The sequence below is a fragment of the Triturus cristatus genome, chromosome 7 (assembly GCF_964204655.1).
Source record: "Triturus cristatus chromosome 7, aTriCri1.1, whole genome shotgun sequence".
NCBI classification, from domain to species: Eukaryota; Metazoa; Chordata; class Amphibia; order Caudata; family Salamandridae; genus Triturus; species Triturus cristatus.
In genome coordinates, this window is record NC_140590.1 from 164,649,932 (window position 1) to 164,670,822 (window position 20,891).

The window sequence follows — 20,891 nt, forward strand, 5'->3', positions numbered from 1 at the left end:
TTAATCAGCTCCACATAGAGTACAACCTAATCTGGAATTAATAGAATAATTCTTTCGTCACATTTCAGAGCTACTAATTGTATATATGGACATAGCTATTTGAATGTGCACATGGTACTGTCTTGCATGTAATGCACTAGGGGTAGGGTGGATTTACCATATCTTCTGCAGGGTGCAGTACCATATGTGAACAAGTGTTTATGATGCTTATTAGGGACCTCTAGGAGCAGCTTGTGACAATGTACCTAGACAGCAGTGCGGATACCTTGCTCACTAAGGACCTCTAGGAGCACCTTGCAGTACTGCACCTAGACGTGCAGTGCTGGTGCCTTGCTCACCTCTAGGAGCAGCTTGTGATACTGCACCTAGACATGCAGTGCTGGTGCCTTGCTCACTTGGGACATCCGGGAGCAGCTTGCGGTACTGCACCTAGACATGTAGTGCTGGTGCCTTGCTCAATTGGGACATCCGGGAGCAGCTTGCGGTACTTCACCTAGACATGCAGTGCTGGTGCCTTGCTCACTAGGGACCTCTAGGAGCAGCTTGTGGCACTGCACCTTGACAAGCAGTAATGGTGACTTGCTCACTAGGGACCTCTAGGAGCAGCTTGTGATACTGCACCTAGACATGCAGTGCTGGTGCCTTGCTCACTAGGGACCTCTAGGAGCAGCTTGCGGTTCTGCACCTAAACATGCAGTGCTGGTGCCTTGCTCACTAGGGACCTCTAGGAGCAGCTTGCGGTACTGCACCTAGACATGCAGTGCTGGTGTCTTGTTCACTAGGGGACTCTAGGAGCAGCTTTTGATACTGCACCTAGACATGCAGTGCTGGTGCCTTGCTCACTTGGGACATCTAGGAGCAGCTTGCGGTACTGCGCCTAGACATGCAGTGCTGGTGCCTTGCTCACTTGGGACATCTAGGAGCAGCTTGCGGTTCTGCACCTAGACATGCAGTGCTGGTGCCTTGCTCACTAGGGACCTCTCGGAGCAGCTTGTGGCACTGCACCTAGACAAGCACTGCTGGTGCCTTGCTCACTTGGGACATCTAGGAGCAGCTTGCGGTACTGCGCCTAGACATGCAGTGCTGGTGCCTTGCTCATTAGGGACCTCTAGGAGCAGCTTGAGATACTGCACCTAGACATGCAGCGCTGGTGTCTTGCTCACTAGGGACCTCTAGGAGCAGCTTGTGATACTGCACCTAGACATGCAGTGCTGGTGCCTTGCTCACTAGGGACCTCTAGGAGCAGCTTGCGGTTCTGCACCTAGACATGCAGTGCTGGTGCCTTGCTCACTAGGGACCTCTAGGAGCAGCTTGCGGTACTGCACCTAGACATGCAGTGCTGGTGCCTTGCTCACTAGAGACCTCTAGGAGCAGCTTGTGGCACTGCACCTAGACAAGCAGTGCTGGTGCCTTGCTCACTTGGGACATCTAGGAGCAGCTTGCGGTACTGCACCTAGACAAGCAGTGCTGGTGCCTTGCTCACTTGGGACATCTAGGAGCAGCTTGCGGTACTGCACCTAGACATGCAGTGCTGGTGCCTTGCTCATTAGGGACCTCTAGGAGCAGCTTGAGATACTGCACCTAGACATGCAGCGCTGGTGTCTTGCTCACTAGGGACCTCTAGGAGCAGCTTGAGATACTGCACCTAGACATGCAGTGCTGGTGCCTTGCTCACTAGGGACCTCTCGGAGCAGCTTGTGGCACTGCACCTAGACAAGCACTGCTGGTGCCTTGCTCACTTGGGACATCTAGGAGCAGCTTGCTGTACTGCGCCTAGACATGCAGTGCTGGTGCCTTGCTCATTAGGGACCTCTAGGAGCAGCTTGAGATACTGCACCTAGACATGCAGCGCTGGTGTCTTGCTCACTAGGGACATCTAGGAGCAGCTTGTGATACTGCACCTAGACATGCAGTACTGGTGCCTTGCTCACTAGGGACCTCTAGGAGCAGCTTGTGGCGATGCACCTAGACAAGCAGTGCTGGTGTCTTGCTCACTAGGGACCTCTAGGAGCAGCTTGAGATACTGCACCTAGACATGCAGTACTGGTGCCTTGCTCACTAGGGACCTCTAGGAGCAGCTTGAGGCACTGCACCTAGACAAGCAGTGCTGGTGCCTTGCTCGCTAGGGACCTCTAGGAGCAGCTTGTGGCACTGCACCTAGACAAGCAGTGCTGGTGACTTGCTCACTAGGGACCTCTAGGAGCAGCTTGCGGTTATGCACCTAGACATGCAGTGCTGGTGCCTTGCTCACTTGGTACATCTAGGAACAGCTTGCGGTACTGCACCTAGACATGCAGTGCTGGTGCCTTGCTCACTAGGGACCTCTAGGAGCAGCTTGTGGCACTGCACCTTGACAAGCAGTGCTGGTGACTCGCTCACTAGGGACCTCTAGGAGCAGCTTGTGGCACTGCCCCTAGACAAGCAGTGCTGGTGACCTGCTCACTAGGGATCTCTAGGAGCAACTTGCGGTTCTGCACCTAGACATGCAGTGCTGGAGCCTTGCTCACTAGGGGCCTCTAGGAGCAGCTTGCAGTACTGCACCTAGACATCCAGTGCTGGTGCCTTGCTCACTAGGGGCCTCTAGGAGCAGCTTGAGATACTACACCTAGACATGCAGTGCTGGTGCCTTGCTCACTAGTGACCTCTAGGAGCAGCAAGTGGCACTGCACCTAGACAAGCAGTGCTGGTGCCTTGCTTACTTGGGACATTTAGGAGCAGCTTGCGGTACTGCATCTAGACATGCAGTGCTGGTGCCTTGCTCACTCAGGGCCTCTAGGAGCAGCTTGAGATACTGAACCTAGACATGCAGTGCTGGTGCCTTGCTCACTAGGGACCTCTAGGAGCAGCTTGTGATACTGCACCTAGACAAGCAGTGCTGGTGCCTTGCTCACTAGGGACCTCTAGGAGCAGCTTGTGGCACTGCACCTAGACCAGCAGTGCTGGTGACTTGCTCACTAGGGACCTCTAGGAACAGCTTGCGTTTCTGCACCTAGACATGCAGTGCTGGTGCCTTGCTCACTAGGGGCCTCTAGGAGCAGCTTGTGATACTGCACCTAGACATGCAGGGCTGGTGCCTTGCTCACTATTGACCTCTAGGATCAGCTTGTGGCAGTGCACCTAGACAAGCAGTGCTGGTGCCTTGCTCACTTGGGACATCTAGGAGTAGCTTGCGGTACTGCACCTAGACATGCAGTGCTGGTGCCTTGCTTACTCTGGACCTCTAGGAGCAGCTTGAGATACTGCACCTAGACAAGCAGTGCTGGTGCCTTACTCACTAGGGGCCTCTAGGAGCAGCTTGCGGAACCGTACTGAGACATACAATGCTGGTTCCTGGCTCACTATGCAAGCATTTGCAATGCACTAGGTCTCGCATTACTGAAAGTATGAGCCATTGGCGTTGCATTATTATTATTTGCAACGCCAATACCTCAAACTATCAGTAATGCAAGACCTATTGCATTGCAAATGCTTGTTTTAATGTATAGCTAAGGACATTGACTTAGCATATGGCCACTCCATCCCCCTGCTCACAAAAAGCTTAAATCTGTAGTCTCTTGCATTTTCCTAGCAAGGAGGCAGTATGTTTGGAAATATGTTGAATGATAGCGCTATCGGTCTTTATGTTGCTTTTTTTAAATGAAAAAACACATTAGCAGTTAAGCCATGTTGAAAAATACCTGTTGTTCAGAATGTGAGATAACACGCAAAGAGTTTTCTTTTTTTGTGTAGTGAAATATACCAGTGCAAACAAAATAAACCTACCACCATAAATGTATTCTTATCTTCCAATGACTTTTTTTGGAGGAAAAAATAGTCCAAAAACGGCTAATTTTGAGAATAGCAGTTGTAAGTTCTCCTCTATGACCCAATAGAGATGGAACACGTTTCAGAGTGGGAGTGATGGCCATCGGCATCAATTTACTAAAGGTGTAGGGGTTGTGAACATTCCAACTGCTACTTAAAGTGCGAGTGTAACAAAAGGGTGAATAAATGTAGCCAAAGTGTCGGAGGACAGTAGAGAGTTTAATTGTGGATTTTAGACCATAGTTTCCCAGACGCATATCTAAACAAACAAAAAAAAGAAATATACCATGCTTCATTGCAATGTCACTCATTTTGTGGAACTAAATCACCAGAAATAACCATTGGGCTGACAACCTTTAACCGAGGAAGAATGCTTTTCCAATTTACAGTGATGTTGGTTTACAAGAAAAACAGTGGGGTCTCAATATAAATGGCCGCAGTGTTACTCAGTGTTCACCTGTGACTGGTCCATATAAAAATGTGAAATGAGTCAGATGGCCAAAGTCCACTTCTGGTTGGTGTATTTTGCCTTTTTGGGGATTCATGCACTCCATCACAAAATCCTCAACAATTTGACACGTCACAAAATTAGCTGATTACTCCTTGAAAGTGTGGAATATTGGAATGTTAGGAATGGAATGATTCAGTGTGGGGAACATTGGAGTGTGAAAGCTGGGGCAGATTCTTGTAATGGATCATGGCCAAGACCAGCTGCAGCTACGCTGGGCGCTCGCAGGCACTGCTCTCTTTCGCAAGAATGTCATTTTTGGCAATAAAACCAATCTACTTTTACTACGCGTTGTGAACAGTTCTTAACAGGAAGAGAGGCCAGGGTGTACTGGGACTGCTAAAGGAGTTGCGCTCCTCTCTTTTGAGCTCTACCCCCTTTTTTTTTGGTCGAGCCTAGCGTTGCAGCGCACGCGTTGCTCGCTCTGCGAGTCATGCTGTAGAAGTGCTGTGAAAGACTCCGCCCATATTTTTCATTGGCTGGTGTCAGTCCTTGGTTAATGCTGGCTTCCGGTTCAATATGAGGCTTGTTAGTTCCTCCTTGTTACACCCCCCCCCCCCCGGTCTCCTTTTGTGACCTCCCATAATGACTGGATCTTTTACTTTCGGCGTCACTCTGTCTCCTTCATTAGTCAGTAGCACAATTTGTTTTCAGCCGGCTTTGGCAATCGCGGCCGCATGTTTATTTTTGCATCACGCTTTCACTTTATCAATAGCTGCCGCCCATCCCGAGATTGCTATGTGGGGGGTGGGGGGGCAGCTATTGTTTAAGTCAAAGCTCGATGCAAATCTAAACAAGCAGCTGCCTTAGCACAATGGCGATAGCTTGCTTTTATTTTTATCTTGGGCTGCACGGCGCACCTCTTGTTCAGAGGCCATAGACGTGCCCCTTGGTGTCTCCCCTGCCTCTCCCTCAGAGCACAGGACACCTCGCCACTCAACATAAAATAAACGTGCAGATCGCTTGAACGGAAACAGTCGTGCACTGCTACGTGAGCACCGCACACGCCATGTGTGCTCCAGTGCACGCACAAAGTCCACCCCGTCCATCAACAGTAAAATAACACGCAGCCCGTGTAAACGGGAGAAGTCACATGTTCTGTGAGTGCCGTACACATTGACATGTGTGCTCAGCTGCACGTACCAAGCACACCCCGTCCATAAGCATCAAAATAATGCACAACCCTTGTGAACTGGACAACTTGTGCACCGCTCTATGAGCGCCTTACCGCTGCCATGTGTGCTCTGGTGCACGCACCGAGCCCACCCCGCCCATAAACAGTAAGCCGGTGCCTTATTCACTTCTCACACAGGTTGTTTGTGTGGGGCATTGCCTCGGTGGTGCTTTTGATGGCGGGGGGGCTACCGCTGTTTAGTGCAGTTTGTGGCAGACGCTGGTGCCAACCCTAGTGTGATGGGGTAACTGGACTGGGGAGGGAGTGTGTAAAGTATGTATCTTCTGTTCACACACAGACCACCGTGGGCACCGCTTACTACTGAGCAACAATCTCGCAGTAATTCAGCCTGCCCACAAGTGTGTCTAATATATAGGACACGTATATGGTGTAGGTAAAAGTAGGGTGGTGTAATTGACTTAAATATTCAGCATGCATATGGATGTAAACTACAGTAACCTTCTCATGAAATATTGTCTCATTATGGCCCAATTTTCATTTTTTTAACACGTGTGTGGGCCTGCAAATAACGCAAAAATTTAAACTAACCACACAGAATGCAATGGCTCCCACTTACTACCTCTAAAGTGCCATTCTCCAAATCAAATGCAAGCAGTGGTATACATGTATTAGAATTCAAGGTAGTGTATACGGAACGAAAAGTCATTTCATAGTTACGGACAGTAAACCCATTCCACACTACAGCATGTATGCTGGTGTGCTCGCTTCATTAGTATCGCCTAGCAGAGAGCAAGGGAGGCGCAGGCTGCTTTGTTGATGTCAATAGGTTGCCTTTACAGCGCTTTAATCCGCACTCCTGCCATTTCTAAGCGCTGTAACTGGCAGCTGTAGTGTTACTGTTAACCAGTTTATTGTACATTGGTGCGCTATGCATTCCTTCAAACAGCACAGCGAACGCTATGGGTTACAAAGAGAAGAAAGCTGGGCTGCATGTCCATTGTCGTAGAGCCATTTATAAACCCTGTGCTTTTCTGGGCAGACCCCCTTCATTACCCATTCCCAGCCACTCCTATCTGAGCAAAATACTGCAATAAGGGCTGCCTTACAGGCCCATTCAAATGATGGAGCGCCTGGAAGAGGAGGCTAAGGCGCTCGTCGAAGCTGCACGATTTCAAGCCAGCCAGCGTTGTGTTTGCACCCAAAGGCGAGCACCCGGCCTGGCACACCGCACTGCTGCTGCAGAGTCGCATAAGACAGGGGCTAGGGCCCTGTTGCATCATTCGTGCCACGGTTTACCACACGGTTCTTAAGTTAAAAACAAGGTTCCTCACTTTAATGGGAATTCAGAGCGCATCAGGGATATGGACACACTCAAGACGCATTTCATAAGCACCGTTTTTTTCAAAATGCCTTCTTATGGTGTTATTGTGCAAACTAGTGCATAGAACACTGAATGGCAGCAGACCACGCCCACCTGCAGCAGGAGGTGCGCTGCATACAGGACTCCAGTGGAGTGGCACACTTTCGCAGCCAGCGTGGACGGCACCACCAGTGAAGACAGGTAAAGAAAAATAGAAGGGCTTCTTTCCTAGACACGGGTTTATGTTTATTTTTTTAGCACTTTTTTGTTTTAAAGCTGTCGATGACCTGTTCATTGTGCTTTGTTTTCATGTTATTACATTTTATGTACAGTTGCTTTTGGCCTTTTGTTTTATTTCTGTCACTGGACACAATCAGATCTTTTGATCACACTTCCCTGTTCAAACAAGCCTTTGCAATGCATTAGGGAAAGTTCGAGCTATTGGTGTTGTAAATGATGATGCAGTACCTTATGTGGCTAATAAAAGTCCCTTTACAACTCCACAGGGACACCTAGTAACAGCATAGGGTACTGCACCCAAGGTCAAAAATTGGCTTTATTCGGTTAAAAAATTTTAAAACCATCAAAGCATACACAGTAAAATTCCTATCACAATTAATCACATTGCTGTATCATAATTAACACAACTAAATATATTACAATGTAAAGTGCTATACAATTGATAACTACAAAAACACAATAAAAAAAGTTTGTCACCCAATGGAAAATTAATTGTTTTTTATAAAAATTTCAGAAATCATTGCATCCAGTACTGCACCCTTTCCTTGCTTCATGGAATTAATTTTATTACTTATGCTACTGCTATGATATTATTTGCCACAAAAAAAATCTAACAAACATCATTTGTAACGCCAATAGCTCAAACTTTCACTAATGGGAGACCTATTGCATTGCAAATGCCTGTTTTTCAGTTCCTCAGTTGTGGAAGGTAGGAGGTTTTGGGGAGAAATGGCAGGGGATGGATCACATGCTTTTACCACATGGATTGTGGACAAAGACTTGTACTATTCGGGGTGGGGTGGAGGGGGTTGGGAAGTGTGGTGATTCCCAGCTCTCATCGTCATACTCACCATTATGCCCACAATACCGTAGAGACTGAAGACATCTGGAGAAATCCTCCATGGCTCCAAACATTTGTAGATTTCCATTAAAAACTTTCTGTGTCCAGTTTGGGTCATTTCAGAAGTTGCTTCATTCTAAGAAACAGGCAATGAACAGTGTAAGAAGTAGCACTCGCCATCAAAAATGTATTATTGGATAAAACCTCCAAAAATGCCAAGTCTGCCACAAGCACAGTGCACCCAGTAAAGATAGTAAGCCTGCACTGCAATAGAAGGGTTGCTTCAGTACTGTGCTGGATCTGTTCTTTGAATATTGAACTGGGGGTGCAAGTAATAAGCATTGGCATAGCCAATAGGTCTCGCCTTTGGGACCTTATAAGTGTTTAGCCATGCAACAGTTGCATTACTAAATACTTAAAAAGGTCCCAAAAGCGAGACCTATTGGCTATGCAAAGCGGCCATGAAAGTGATCGTGATCAAACATCAAAGCGGCCGCTAAAGTGAAAGTAATCGTGGTAAAGCGCGGCACGCACGCTCGCGCACGTGTACTGTAGCTCTAGGCTGGCCTGGTAGCACTTTTTGGAGCCCTCTCAATAAGTCTCGCCAGACCAGCGTTGGGTCAGGCAAGACCTAAAAAGTACTATGTCAGAGGGGAGGCCAGGGCCCACCCCCACCCAAGCAGTTCACGGTCCTATGCCTTTCATGCTCCTTACAGAAAGCTGCCGAACTGCTCCATACACCAGAACTGACGATTTTGGAACTGAGGAACCAGGTTCGAGTCTCATCGTCCTATTCTGGGCACACCATTTAATTTCACCTTGCCTAAAAAAAAAAATTAAAAAAAGTATCTTCGGGTCAAATTTGCTCTATTAAAAAAAAAGCAAACAAAAAAATTGCAGGGCGCCAGTTTCCCGCCCTTTGACGCCCTATGCTATCGCATGTGCCAGTGCAGCCAGTGCTACTGAAAGCAAAGGAGGAATACACTTGCCGACTGCATTGACGCTTTTGATGTAGGTCCATGACTCTAAAACAGGGTCCTGCTGACAGGAGGTGATCTTGCACCCCTACCTTTAAATGTGGGCAGCGCCATTGCAAAGGCGAGTCTGCGCCAAGAAGCACCTCCCCTGCACACTAAGAAGCTTGGCGCTTGCCATTGCATGTATATGAAGGTGCAGACGTCTGCGGTGGGAGCTTTTACTGAACGCAGCCTGGCTCTCACTGGGACTATCGCCTATTAACGTAGAATAATCGGTTTTACATAGCACTTCAAACCGCAGGCCCGCACATTTAAGGAAGCTGAAGGGAACGTCAAAAGGGGGTCTGTGGTGAGTCAATTTAGGCATTGACGCAAGATGGACAATGCAGGATTGAGAACTAGTATGTTGCTCTGGGGGCGCCAGCACAGCGGTGCAGGGGGCACTACACGAAGCAGAAGGCCCTACTGACCAGGTATCGGTGAGGAGGAGACGGGCCCTTCCTGCGATCATCTGTGCCATAAAGCACAGTTAGTCCACCCGCCATGCAGGGCGCAAGCACAACGGTGCAGGGGGCACTACACGGAGCAGAAGGCCCTACTGACCAGGTATCGGTGAGGAGGAGACGGGCCCTTCCTGCTATCATCGGTGCCATAAAAGCACCGTTAGCCAGCTTCGTATGCGGGACCGGTGCAAGCCCGGAGGACGCTGGCCCGACCCCCTTGCTTCTAGTTTTGACGCTCACCGGGAGGGGGGGTGGGAGAAGAGAGGGAGGGAGTATTGAGGGAAGAAAAGCGGCCGTGATGACTCGCTTTGGTAAGGACCGCACAATTCCATCCATTACTAAGTTTCTGACCAAAGCGATGGGGGGGCGGGGGGGGGGGGGATTAATGCTGAAATCAAGTCAGTCAAAGAGAGACTCTGTATCACTCCAGACAGGCATTTACAATGCAACAGGTCTCCAATTTTTAAACTTTGACCTATTGGCTTTGTAAATGACAGTGCCTTTTAATTATGTCCACTTTGTACTTCTAGTCCTTGCTTGCAGGTTTTCAAAACTCAAATAAAAAGGCATGGTCACCTACAATGCCAATAGCGCAAAAGCTCGCAAATGCGAGACCTATTGCATTACAAATGCTTGTTAACAGATGCTGCTTGGGAGTAGACGTGGTATCACGTAGGCAGGATAGTCCGGTATCCCCAGAGGTGACGGATGTGGTTAGTCAGAAGCACCTTGACCAGGGCGCCACCCTCAGCGGCGGACGGCACACGCAGGCATCTTGTAACTCCCCATCATCTAGGCGTACTACAAATATTGTAAACGGCAGGCGCCAGCCGCTAGGATTGCTGGGAGATGTAGTTTGTCCCCAAGAGCCGTTCCCCTCACGACGGCGGATTCGGTGGTGAATGTTCCAGTCGGTGCAAGCCTGAAGAGCCCCCAACGCTGGCCGTTCCCCTCACGGCTGTCTTGAGGAGTGGTGGCAGTGACAGAGATCTATGCGCGTCCCGCGCTGCGGGGCAAGTGCGTGGCTTAAATGCAGCCCAGGCGCTGCCTTGTGATGTAAACGGCAGGCGCCAGCCGCTAGGATTGCTGGGAGATGTAGTTTGTCCCCAGAGCCGATCCCCTCACGGCGGCGGATTCGGTGGTGAATGTTCCAGTCGGTGCAAGCCTGAAGAGCCCCCAACGCTGGCCGTTCCCCTCACGGCTGTCTTGAGGAGTGGTGGCAGTGACAGAGAGATCTATGCACGTACTACAAATATGCATAATGTAAAAACAACAGTTGGACAGAATGCAGAACAATGTCATACATTCACCCCAGTACTGTGCCTCATGGGAACAGTCCAGGTCCTCCCCGAAACCGGTCCTAGCATGCTTGGTTCCAGTCCAGGGAGGACCTGGCTTGGCAGTTCGGGCTGGACTGTACCCATGAGGCACAGGTCAAGACTGATTTGCATATGGCTGGGTCCAAACTGGAATGGCATAGTGAGCAAAAAAACGATAGATTTAGGCCCAGATCTCTGTACTGGGGTGAATGTATGACATTGTTCTGCATTCTGTCCATCAACTGTTGTTTTTGCATTTGTCACCCCGAATGGGACGGGTATGCTCAGACGCGAGTCCTGTGCTCTCCATGCCACTGGAATCAAGCTATCCTGGCTGAAGAGGGGTGAAACCCCAAAACCGGTCCCAGGAGGCTTGTTTCCAGTCCAGGGAGGACCTGGCTTGGCAGTTCGGGCTGGACTGTTCCCATGAGGCACAGGGTCAAGACTGATTTGCATATGGCTGGGTCCAAACTGGAATTGCATGGTGAGCAAAAAAACATGGATTTAGGCCCAGATCTCTTGACTGGGGGTGAATGTTTTGATTTGTTCTGCATTCCGTCCATCAATTGTGTGTCTTTTACAAATATGCATAGGCACCCTTCCATACAGTGCATTAAGCTGGAAGCCGGCTTCCGATTGACCAGAATAATAAGCAATTTTTCAAAGCTCACACAACATGGTCTTGAGGCAACGGCAAAGGCAGAACTCTGCTCTTTCTGCAGTTAGACATTTTATCCAGAGACTGTCCGCCACCCTCGGCAGGGCTGCTAACACTTCCTTGTGCTGCTGGTCATCAATGTACAGACCGTCGCACTTGACTCCCTAAAGTAAAACTTGCTTCAGACCTGTATTTTTATTCCAATTGCTCACATCTCTATTCACGATTGTTCTCTTGGTATGCAATTAAGATTCAGAAAAGAACATATTAGACACGGAATCAGAAGGTGGGGCCTGCCTCCTGCGCCGGTTCCTCTTCGTCGTAAAACGTGTGCTCGCTACAGAACAAGGAGAAGGGGCATTCGACTTCTGCGCACACTCGCATAATCTTAGCCCATGTTTCAGATATGTTCGCAACACCTTGTCATTGTAACAGACCCCCAAATGCAGCTATGTGCATCTGTGGCAGCAAAGAGGCCAAACTCTGAAAGGGCAAGGAAACAGAGTGGATGAACTAATCCTGCCCATGTAATGCCTGTGTCCGTTTGGTTAAGAGAGGTCACACAACTGTCACTGGTGTATACGGAAGCGGCCCTCTCCACCACAAACACGGGCCCGTATTTTCTAAATGTTTAACTGGTGGCACAAATGTCTAGCCAACATTAAAATAATTTCAGGACAACAAAATATTCACAGAGCATTAAGTAGAAGTGCTGTGAAACAACGCAATAGGTCTCGCGCAGCGCTCCATATTAAAGTTTGCAGAAAACGAAAGGTTAGGAAGCGGCCGTCAGTACAAGCTGGCTCCCCGTGCATGCTGGCACCCGTGCGTGCTGGCACCCCGTGCGTGCTGGCACCCCGTGCGTGCTGGCACCCCGTGCGTGCTGTCACCCCGTGCGTGCTGGCACCCCGCGCGTGCTGTGTCCCTTAACGAAGTAAATAGTTCTCGGAACTCGTGAGGGCTTAATTAGGTCTCGCTTTTGGGCCCCACTGGCTTTGGCAATTCTTTGTGGCCATGTTGATCGCATGCTTTTGGAAACTTAGTGAAAAAGAAAAAAAAACAACATAGCATTAGCTTTCTGACAGCTAGTACCTAACAAGTCATAAACTGTGAGTCAGGCGTGTAGTTCAGTGTAATAGGAGGTGGATGGACTATTAGATGCATTAAAGTGATTTACTCATGTACTTTGCAATCACTTCAGCTGAAGGAAATGCAAAAAAATAATAATATTGTGTATCCAAACACATCGGCATTCTGAGGTGCTTTAAAATATGTATGAGTCAGATTACCAGAGGCTGGCAGAACTGCTGTCTCCGGTTTAAACTTGTCCTGGAGTTCGACACATATTTACACACAGGTCCGTCTTATTTGTTGTGTTTTCCAAGGCAAACGCGGCGAATCTAGACTGAGTACACGCCCACACCGACCCCACATACATTAAACGCTTTTAAGCCTTTTTTCACCAGTGCAAACGTTTAACATTGAAAGTAGGGACACTGCTGGCTTAAAAGTAGCGCAGCGCTACTACAGGCAAACCCCATACAGGCAAACCCCATACAGGCAAACCCCATACAGGCAAACCCCATACAGGCAAACCCCATACAGGCAAACTCCATACAGGCAAACTCCATACAGTCCTGGCATTTAGGACGGGCCAGCAGGAAAAAAAAAAAAGAACGAGTTACTGAGTCAGTTCTGAGATTTGGCGCCAAGCAACGATTCCCACCCCAACCAGTTTAGCATTATAGAAGAATTCACAACAAACAAACTTTCAAGATCCCGAGAGCCTCTGGAAGGTAGGATTTTCAGCAGAGACGTTGGCCTTATTACTATACGTTTATGGCGGTCTAAGAAGCGTGTGCGAGTGCCGCAAAACAAAGACGACCGAGTAGAGCGCGGCGCTACAAAGCGGCGGCACACGGACTGACCACAAGGCTAGTGCTGCGGTGGGAGGTCCGAGGAGACCTTACAGAGCTACAGCAGCTCGTTAGTCCACTCAGACTTTATCCAGGCCCCGTGCTGAGCCAGGGACACATGCTAAGGGTAGCGCCAAGAGGCATTCAGACACTTTTTAGGGAGGTGCGGGGCGTATACAACAGACCTGAGAAAGTAAGGTAGCATACACATGTGGAAGAAAGCCTCAGCAAACAAGCATTTGCAATGCAATAGGTCTTGCATTTACGCAAGACCTATTACATTGCAAATGGCAGGCATCACTGACAAAGGGAGGGGTGAGGGGGCACCGACAACGGGAGGGCGGGCATGTGGGGGAGAAGGCACAGACAACGGGGGAGGGTTGAAGGAGGCACAGACAATGAGAGGGAGGGCGGGGTGGAAAAGAAGGCACGACAAAGGGAAGGAGGGGGGGAAGAAGGCACGGACAGAGGGAGGGAGGGAGGGGGGGGGGAAGAAGGCACGGACAGAGGGAGGGAGGGCGGGCGGGAGGAGAAGGCACGGACAACGGGAGGGAGGGCGGGAGGAGAAGGCACGGACCGCGGGAGGTAGGGCAGGGGTGGAAAAGGCGTCACCAAAGTACACCGTGCCTGCAGTAGGAGAACCTCAATAAAGAAAATAGTGCTCACAGTCTAAACAACACGTACCGTGTAACAGCCTAAGTAAAGGGGCCAGTCACCCTGGGAGGTGGCAAATGAAGAGGAGGCGATACTAAGGAGCGACTAACAAGCCTATCAACGAATCAGAAGTCAGAATTTAGGACAGACAAGTACACAAGCCAATGACAAATATGCGCGGAGTGTGGGCGGAGCTTCTATTCAACTCTACAATAAGGCTCGCAGACCAGCGCCTGCGCGCTGGCTCGACCTAAAAACCAAAAAACTTCGCCCTAAACTCAAGGGAGCCCCCCCCACCCCCCCAAAAAAAACAGTGACTAGCTCTAGCCATGCTGCTACTCAGGATTCTGTTGGCAATAGGAATATCACAATTAGAGACTATTTTGAAAGGCGGCATGAAAAGGTTCAAGACCCTAGACAGTGTTAGTAAATCCTTACTAGCCGCAGTGTGAGACTGGCAGCAACTGAATGTTATTTGGCCGAGGTTGTGCAAGGGATTAAAACAATTCTGACTCAAGGCCGGATTTAGATTTTGGCGGTCGGGTTACTGCATCACAACGGTGACCGATATCCCGTCTGCTGAAATATAAATCCTATAGGATATAATGGGATTTATATTTCAGTGGGCGGGAAATCCGTCACCGCTGTGACAGAGTAAACCATCCAGGCGCTCCGTCAGGTGTACATTCACAGAAATGGCAGTGGAGGATTCTGGTGCGCAGAAAGATCTCATTGTAAGTGCTAAGCTAGTTCCATTATGCACTGGACAGTGTCTGACTGAGGATAGGGTCCGAGGCAAAATACATACACCCCGAGACCCCTATACAATGACTGCAGGTGCACGTAGACCTAATTCTGAAGTGGGGCAGATTTAAAACACACCACAGCTACCACCTGAAGCTACCCCACTAGTCATAATCTTAAAAATTAACGTTTATTGAAACCACCACGGGGGGGGGGGGGGAATATCATCATCATTTAAAAAAAAAAAAAATAAAGAATCGCAGTGAGAAGGGTGCCCCAGGTGGGCAATGGTCCTAAAAAATGAAGAGGGAGACTGGATTGTGGTAAACTTCAGGGACCCTTGGATTGTTGGCGATTTATTGTCAAGGATGAATAGAATAACTTCTTTTGGTGGGAAGATCAGAGGTGTGCGGCATTTGGTTACTTTTTCAAACCCGAGGTTGGCCGTATCATTGCTAGACCAACACTCTCTGGTGTAGTCCAAAACACATCACATCCCCATCACAAATAGATTTGCACCCCTCAGTTCTCTCCAACACTTGGATTGTCTTTACTCAGAGAGTATTCCTACCCCAACTCTTACAAGCCTAGCCGGTCCTCAGTTGTTTGGCGAACTTGCTAGTCTACCAGTCGCGGGTACAGGCGGTCCATCAGTATTGAATACAAATTACAGGGAGAACTGTTGCATGTCAACCCGGGCAAATCATTCTTGTGGCAACAATCTTTACACCAGATCGGGATCTCCTCAGACTGGTGCCAGAGTCATGCATTTCTGTGAGTCAATAGTTCTGGGTAGACATACATTTAGATTGACATCCTGCAATTAGCGCATGATTATCCAGTAAATTAAAGAATCCTGACTGGATCTCTGATATATGTAATTTTAACAAACTCTCTCCAAGAGACTTGTGCTACAGAGATGCATTTTATTAGACATGTGTGCATTATTGGATGCTTCCGTGTCTTACTTGCCCGGCGACGACATCTAGAGCAGGAAGACCAAGGAGTGCCTCGCTGGATTTAATCTCCGCTACAACTCATGGGAATGTTCTAGGGCATCGTTGTAATTATCCGTGCGTTTACATACTTGGCATGGAGTGCAGTACCAGGCAGAGAATTGTTCTGTTCAGTTTTTACCACAATAACTTTGATAGGAACAAGACCGATAGTGTGAATGCAGTAGAATTAGCACTTGTTACTAGAACATCACTAGCCACTGATGGCGTTTTGTTCATCTGGGCAGGTGTTTTTAATGAGTCTTTGTTCCTTCTCCAACAAAGCAATTTGTAGAGGATCTCAGGATTTTTAGGAAGGGTCCTTGTGGCATAGGTTTGAATCACGTTTTAGCCAAATGCGATCTTATATCAGCACTTGACCTAGTTGCCGTCCCCCTTCACGAATTGGTTACCTTCACTGGAAGCGACTCCAGTAGTATGTTCGATTATATAATAATTTCAAACCCAGCCAGTCAAATACTCTTAGATTTCTTTATTATACCTAACTATCAGTGATGACAACCCGCTAGGGCTTATTCTCTTGTTGAAAGATGGTCCTGTTGCCCTCAAAGTAGGGCAGTGGTCCTCGAAGTCACGAAGAACGAGGAAGCAATTCTGAACGGGGGTTCTATCAACCTGGCTGCACTCTTAATCACTGTAATTCGTGTTTGGGGGAGAATGTTGTGACAGCCGCAGTTCTGAATGGTCTTGGGGATATTTGGCAATTCATAAGGGAACAATATTAATGCTTGTAAAGCCAAAACTTTTGAGATGGTTTGATTAGCCTTGTACTAACGTGCACCCAGACCTCATGATTGCCTGTAAGAAAATTTCCCGGTAGAAAGTTAAGACCTGTATACTCTCATATAAACATGTACTTACACAAAAAAAGGAGACCATCGGAGACCATGCCTGTGAGAGTTTACAGCTCACCCACCCAAAAAATGATTTTGTAGCTCATTTTAAGAAATTGTAAATAGTCCTTTTTTCCAATGATAATATCCATGATCCTACCGACACTAATTTCTTCCATGGACTGGGTAACCCAATTTTCTTCCATCTACATGCTACCCTCTCAGAAGGGTGCTATTTTGTCATCAATTAGAAGTGCTGAAAATAGGCAAAGAACCTTCCTAACTTTTGATCAGCCTGAAGTGATTTCAGCTATGAAGCGCAGCCCCCATCATAAGGCACCGGGACCAGACGGGCCCCTATGGATCTCTTTGGCTGCAACATTGATTTGTGTGCACCACTATTGACAAATATAACGAAGTGTGTGGCACGTCTGGTCCACCTAAATTGTTCGCAGTCTATAATTGTGCAGACGTACAAAAAAGGTGATAGGGTGGACCCCAAATGTCACCGGACAACCTCCTTGATCGATTCTGTAGACAAGGTGGTGAGCAGATTCCTCGTGGTAAGGGCCTCAGAGAATTCCATTCTTTCTGAGGCACAGTTTGGTTTGTGAAAGGGTCTTCAGACCATAGAACAATGCTTAAATCTGCATTTCTCAATAAGTTACAAGAGCGAAGCAGGGTTGTCTCCAACTAGCTTTTATGGACTTAAGCTCTGCATTTAACTGTGTAAATCGATGGAAGCTCTGGGAACCAATGATTTCAATGGGTGTACAAGAGCCTCGAGTGCTCTTCCCAAGAGATCTTCACTCTGACGTCGCAGTACGTATTAGGTTTGGACCCTCTGTGAGTGCTCAGATCCAATTAAGGTGGGAGAGGGGTCATGTAGGGATAGGTTTAGGTCCCCTCTTTTTAACTTTGTACATTAATAATTGAGAGCGTTCATGTTTCTCCCTTTGGTATTTGATCAAGACTTCCTTACATTTACTATCAAGCGAGATGACGGTCACCTCCCCTTCGCTTGCTGAGGTTACCCTTCGTTCCTTTGTTTCCTATTCTCTTGTCGACTTTGGATCACCTTGGCTTTTTGAGAACTCCCACTGATGAGGTTTCTTCTACTACGAGTATGAACAAAGGCTATGCTCATGCTAGAGTTTAATAATCACTGCATCTACCGATTAGTTCCATTCCATTAGTTTCATTGTTATTTAAATTTGCCTTATCTGGATATCATGTCAATATGGCAAGGCTATGACCATCTTAGGCCAACATTTGATGACCCCGCTTTGCTACCTTGGCTCATGCTAAACCTGGTCCAGAGTAGAAGCTCTAGTGGTCAAGCTTGTTCCGGCGGATGTTTGGACTATTCCTCAATTTGAAAATCTTTTTCATTAACATCACAACTCTGAATTATCCATCTAGCCTTGCTGCTCAACTTCACTTCTTCAGCCTATGGTAGCTTTTGAACATAAACGTGGAGTTCCTGAAAGCATCAAACTCGGATTAAACTTGTAACCAACACTGTCAAACGCTAAATGATGTCCCCTTAGCCTTGGTCACATGTGTGTCTACCACCAGATGCATATTGGCCATACAATGCTATATATGAAAAAACGGTGTTGTAGTACATTAACATGCATTATTTTTCTTATTCCATCTTAACCAATTCTTGTACTAAATTAGCAACTGCTTACCACTCGCAGGCAATAACTTACCGCACAGCTAAGACCTGTGGAAACTAAATGCTGCAATTGCCCAATTTAGTGGTACTTTATTTACCAACCTCAGAAGGATGCATTTGCCATGGGTCAAACGTGGGACCTGTAGGTCATAGTAGATGCAAGCAGTAAGCTCTTACCTGGCAGACCCAGATTATCAGCATCAGTTGTATTGTTGAGATCTAGCCCACAGCGATAGTGTGTCCGTGGCTCTGCAGCATGCAAGCAAGAACTTCCAAAGCACTCATGAATGTATCTTTTTTTTAAAAAACTTTATTTTTTACACAGAAACAAACTAGAGTTTTGTAGGTGACTGAACTCGAGTGCCTACCTTGCAGAGTCCCTTATTGACCAAGGGAGCAGCAAGATGTGCGACTACATCACAATCCATCCGTATGCCCGTCCTGCTTAGAGCAGGGTTGGCATAAGAGACCGTACAATTAAAAGGACAGGGATTCAGCAGAATAACGTGTTCTTGACACTCGGTCAGTCTAATTGCTGGGTCTGAATCCTAGAGGCACTGAGGAGAACCACTTCACTGGTTTGAGGGAGTGTGAATGGCGTCCTGTAACCAGGGAGAGAGGATGTGGTTCTAGCCAGAGGAGTGGATAGGATAGGGTTTGGGCCAGAAAGAATATTCACATCCAGATCTGCATGGACACCAACCAATAGCTGCTTGTAGAGACTTTGCCTTGATGCTCTCCATTTTTTTTATTGGTTAGTTTTCAAAACGAGTAAAATAAGCTATATACATCATAAAATGTGCTGGCCTTAGACATTTGACAGGACTATTTCTTTTAAGGAAATGTTAGGAGAGGTGTACGTGATTAAGAGGAATATTTCACTTGGAGTCCTATAGCACTCACTAAGCACCTTTGCAGGGGGTGTGGGGGGGGGGGGGGGGAAGGTCATGGGCAAGGCAATGATACTTGGGAGCTCATGATGCTCATGTCCTAAAGACATGTCCTGGGAATAGGATTGAGAGAGAGTGCCTGCTGAACCAGACCAGCTTAACAATGCCAACTGTGCACACCTGCATGTGCACAGCTTGCAGAGTGCCCCTAACCATGGTAGAAAAGGTGCAGCCTTATGGAATGCTTGCCCTCTGCATGTCAGGTGCCATATTCAATCACTTTTCAAAAACGGTGCATTGTCCACTAGGGATGTCTATTCCTTGCATCTCAGAAAAGATGATGGAATTCCCCTGGCAGTCTGAATTTTAAAGACGGTCATTGGAGTGAGGGGCAGGATCGTCTGTGCGGTCATCAGAATCCCAACAAGGTAGCTCCTCGGCTGCCTCATTCAGCTCCTCAGATCCCGGTTTTCGCCTTCACCCATGACCGTAGTACCGTCACCCGGCTGTACACACCAGGGTTGTTCTTCCGTGCACAGCCCTCGCCCCAACTGACAATGCCTGCCAGAAACCAGGTACCACTATCCTCCTGGCAAGAGAGCGGTCCGCCTGAGTCTCCCTGGGGAAAAAAGGAACACATTGGAGTCAGATGAGGATAAAACAATCTCATGTTCAGAATCTGAACTGGACATAGAGGGGCTAGGTTGGGGTAAACAGAAGGCAGGGGGAGACAGCAAGTTTAAGGGGACAGGGGACAGTTTGAGGGGCCAAAGAAGAATGGGGAAGAGAATAAAGGGGACAAGGCAGAAGGGATCAGGCTGAAGGGCTATGCAGAAAGGGATCGACTGAGGGACCAAGGCAGTGGGGGGAATGGGGTGGGATATAGGCAGGCTGAGGGGTCAAGGCATTGTGAATCAGTGGGAAGACTGAGGAGTGAAGGTTGAGTAGAACCGGGGTAAACAGAGGACCGACTGGGGATGAATGAGACCTAAAAAGACAAAAGGGAAGAGGAGGCGATGTGTGTCAGAGGACTCAAAGTTATTGGGGGTGGGGTGAAGAGAAACCAACAGGAAAAGGGATTTCATAGGGCTAGAAGGGGGTTCCAATTAGGGGTGGGAGGAAGGCTTCATTCATCCAGTGAAATATAGCACCTCTGCATTACTGTTGTAATGCGGTGTTCTGGCCAAATTCCACCAACCGCTACATGGCAGATGTTTTTCCCGCAAGTCTCCAGAAATGCAAGCACGAGCTAGATTAGGCACCCCGTAGCACTATTTTCTAGCCCAAGTGGAAGCAGTGAGAGGGCTGCTTCTCAAGTAGATTTGCAGCAAAACCAACTCGGCTGGCTCTCTTGCACGCTGCATGGTGCCATTCACGCTGATTTTTCAGTGCTGCTCGCACAGTCACTAAATTGCAGCACGACATGCATATTTCCGCTCATTGGTGAAACTCCATGAAATCTGGTGGAGTTTTAATGTAACACTGCAAGTTCATCCACCTCCCCTAATTCCAATATGATATGCAGGGCAGGGCAAGGCTGGCCATAATGGGCACCAGACGTTTTCCCGGTGGGCCGGAAGCGTGGGGGCTGGTTTTGGAGCGGTGGAGCAGTTTTGTTACAGTGCTGCAATATCCGTAACAAAAGCAGCAGAAGTGTTTCCCATCAGCATCCAACCCCCCAACCTTAACCCCCCTTTCTGTCCCCCACCAGCGGGTCCAGACTGAATAAATTTGCAGAGCTGGTCTGTGTTCTCAGTTTGGCCCTGATGATATGTTGGTGCGGGAAACCAGACAGGACAATTAGAATTAGAT

The 20,891-nt window shown here is 48.1% G+C and overlaps 1 protein-coding gene across 1 annotated transcript in view; it reads right to left on the reverse strand.

Annotated features, from left to right (window-relative positions):
- Window positions 1–18,479: 18,479 nt before the first annotated feature.
- The window catches only part of LOC146809127 (suppressor of tumorigenicity 14 protein homolog), a 144,760-nt gene continuing 142,348 nt past the window's right edge, over window positions 18,480–20,891 (reverse strand). The window contains exon 19 of the mRNA XM_085615942.1: window positions 18,480–19,698. Within this exon, the coding sequence (XP_085472068.1) occupies window positions 19,537–19,698 (162 nt within the window). The 3' untranslated portion in view covers window positions 18,480–19,536. The remainder of the gene's footprint in view (window positions 19,699–20,891) is intronic.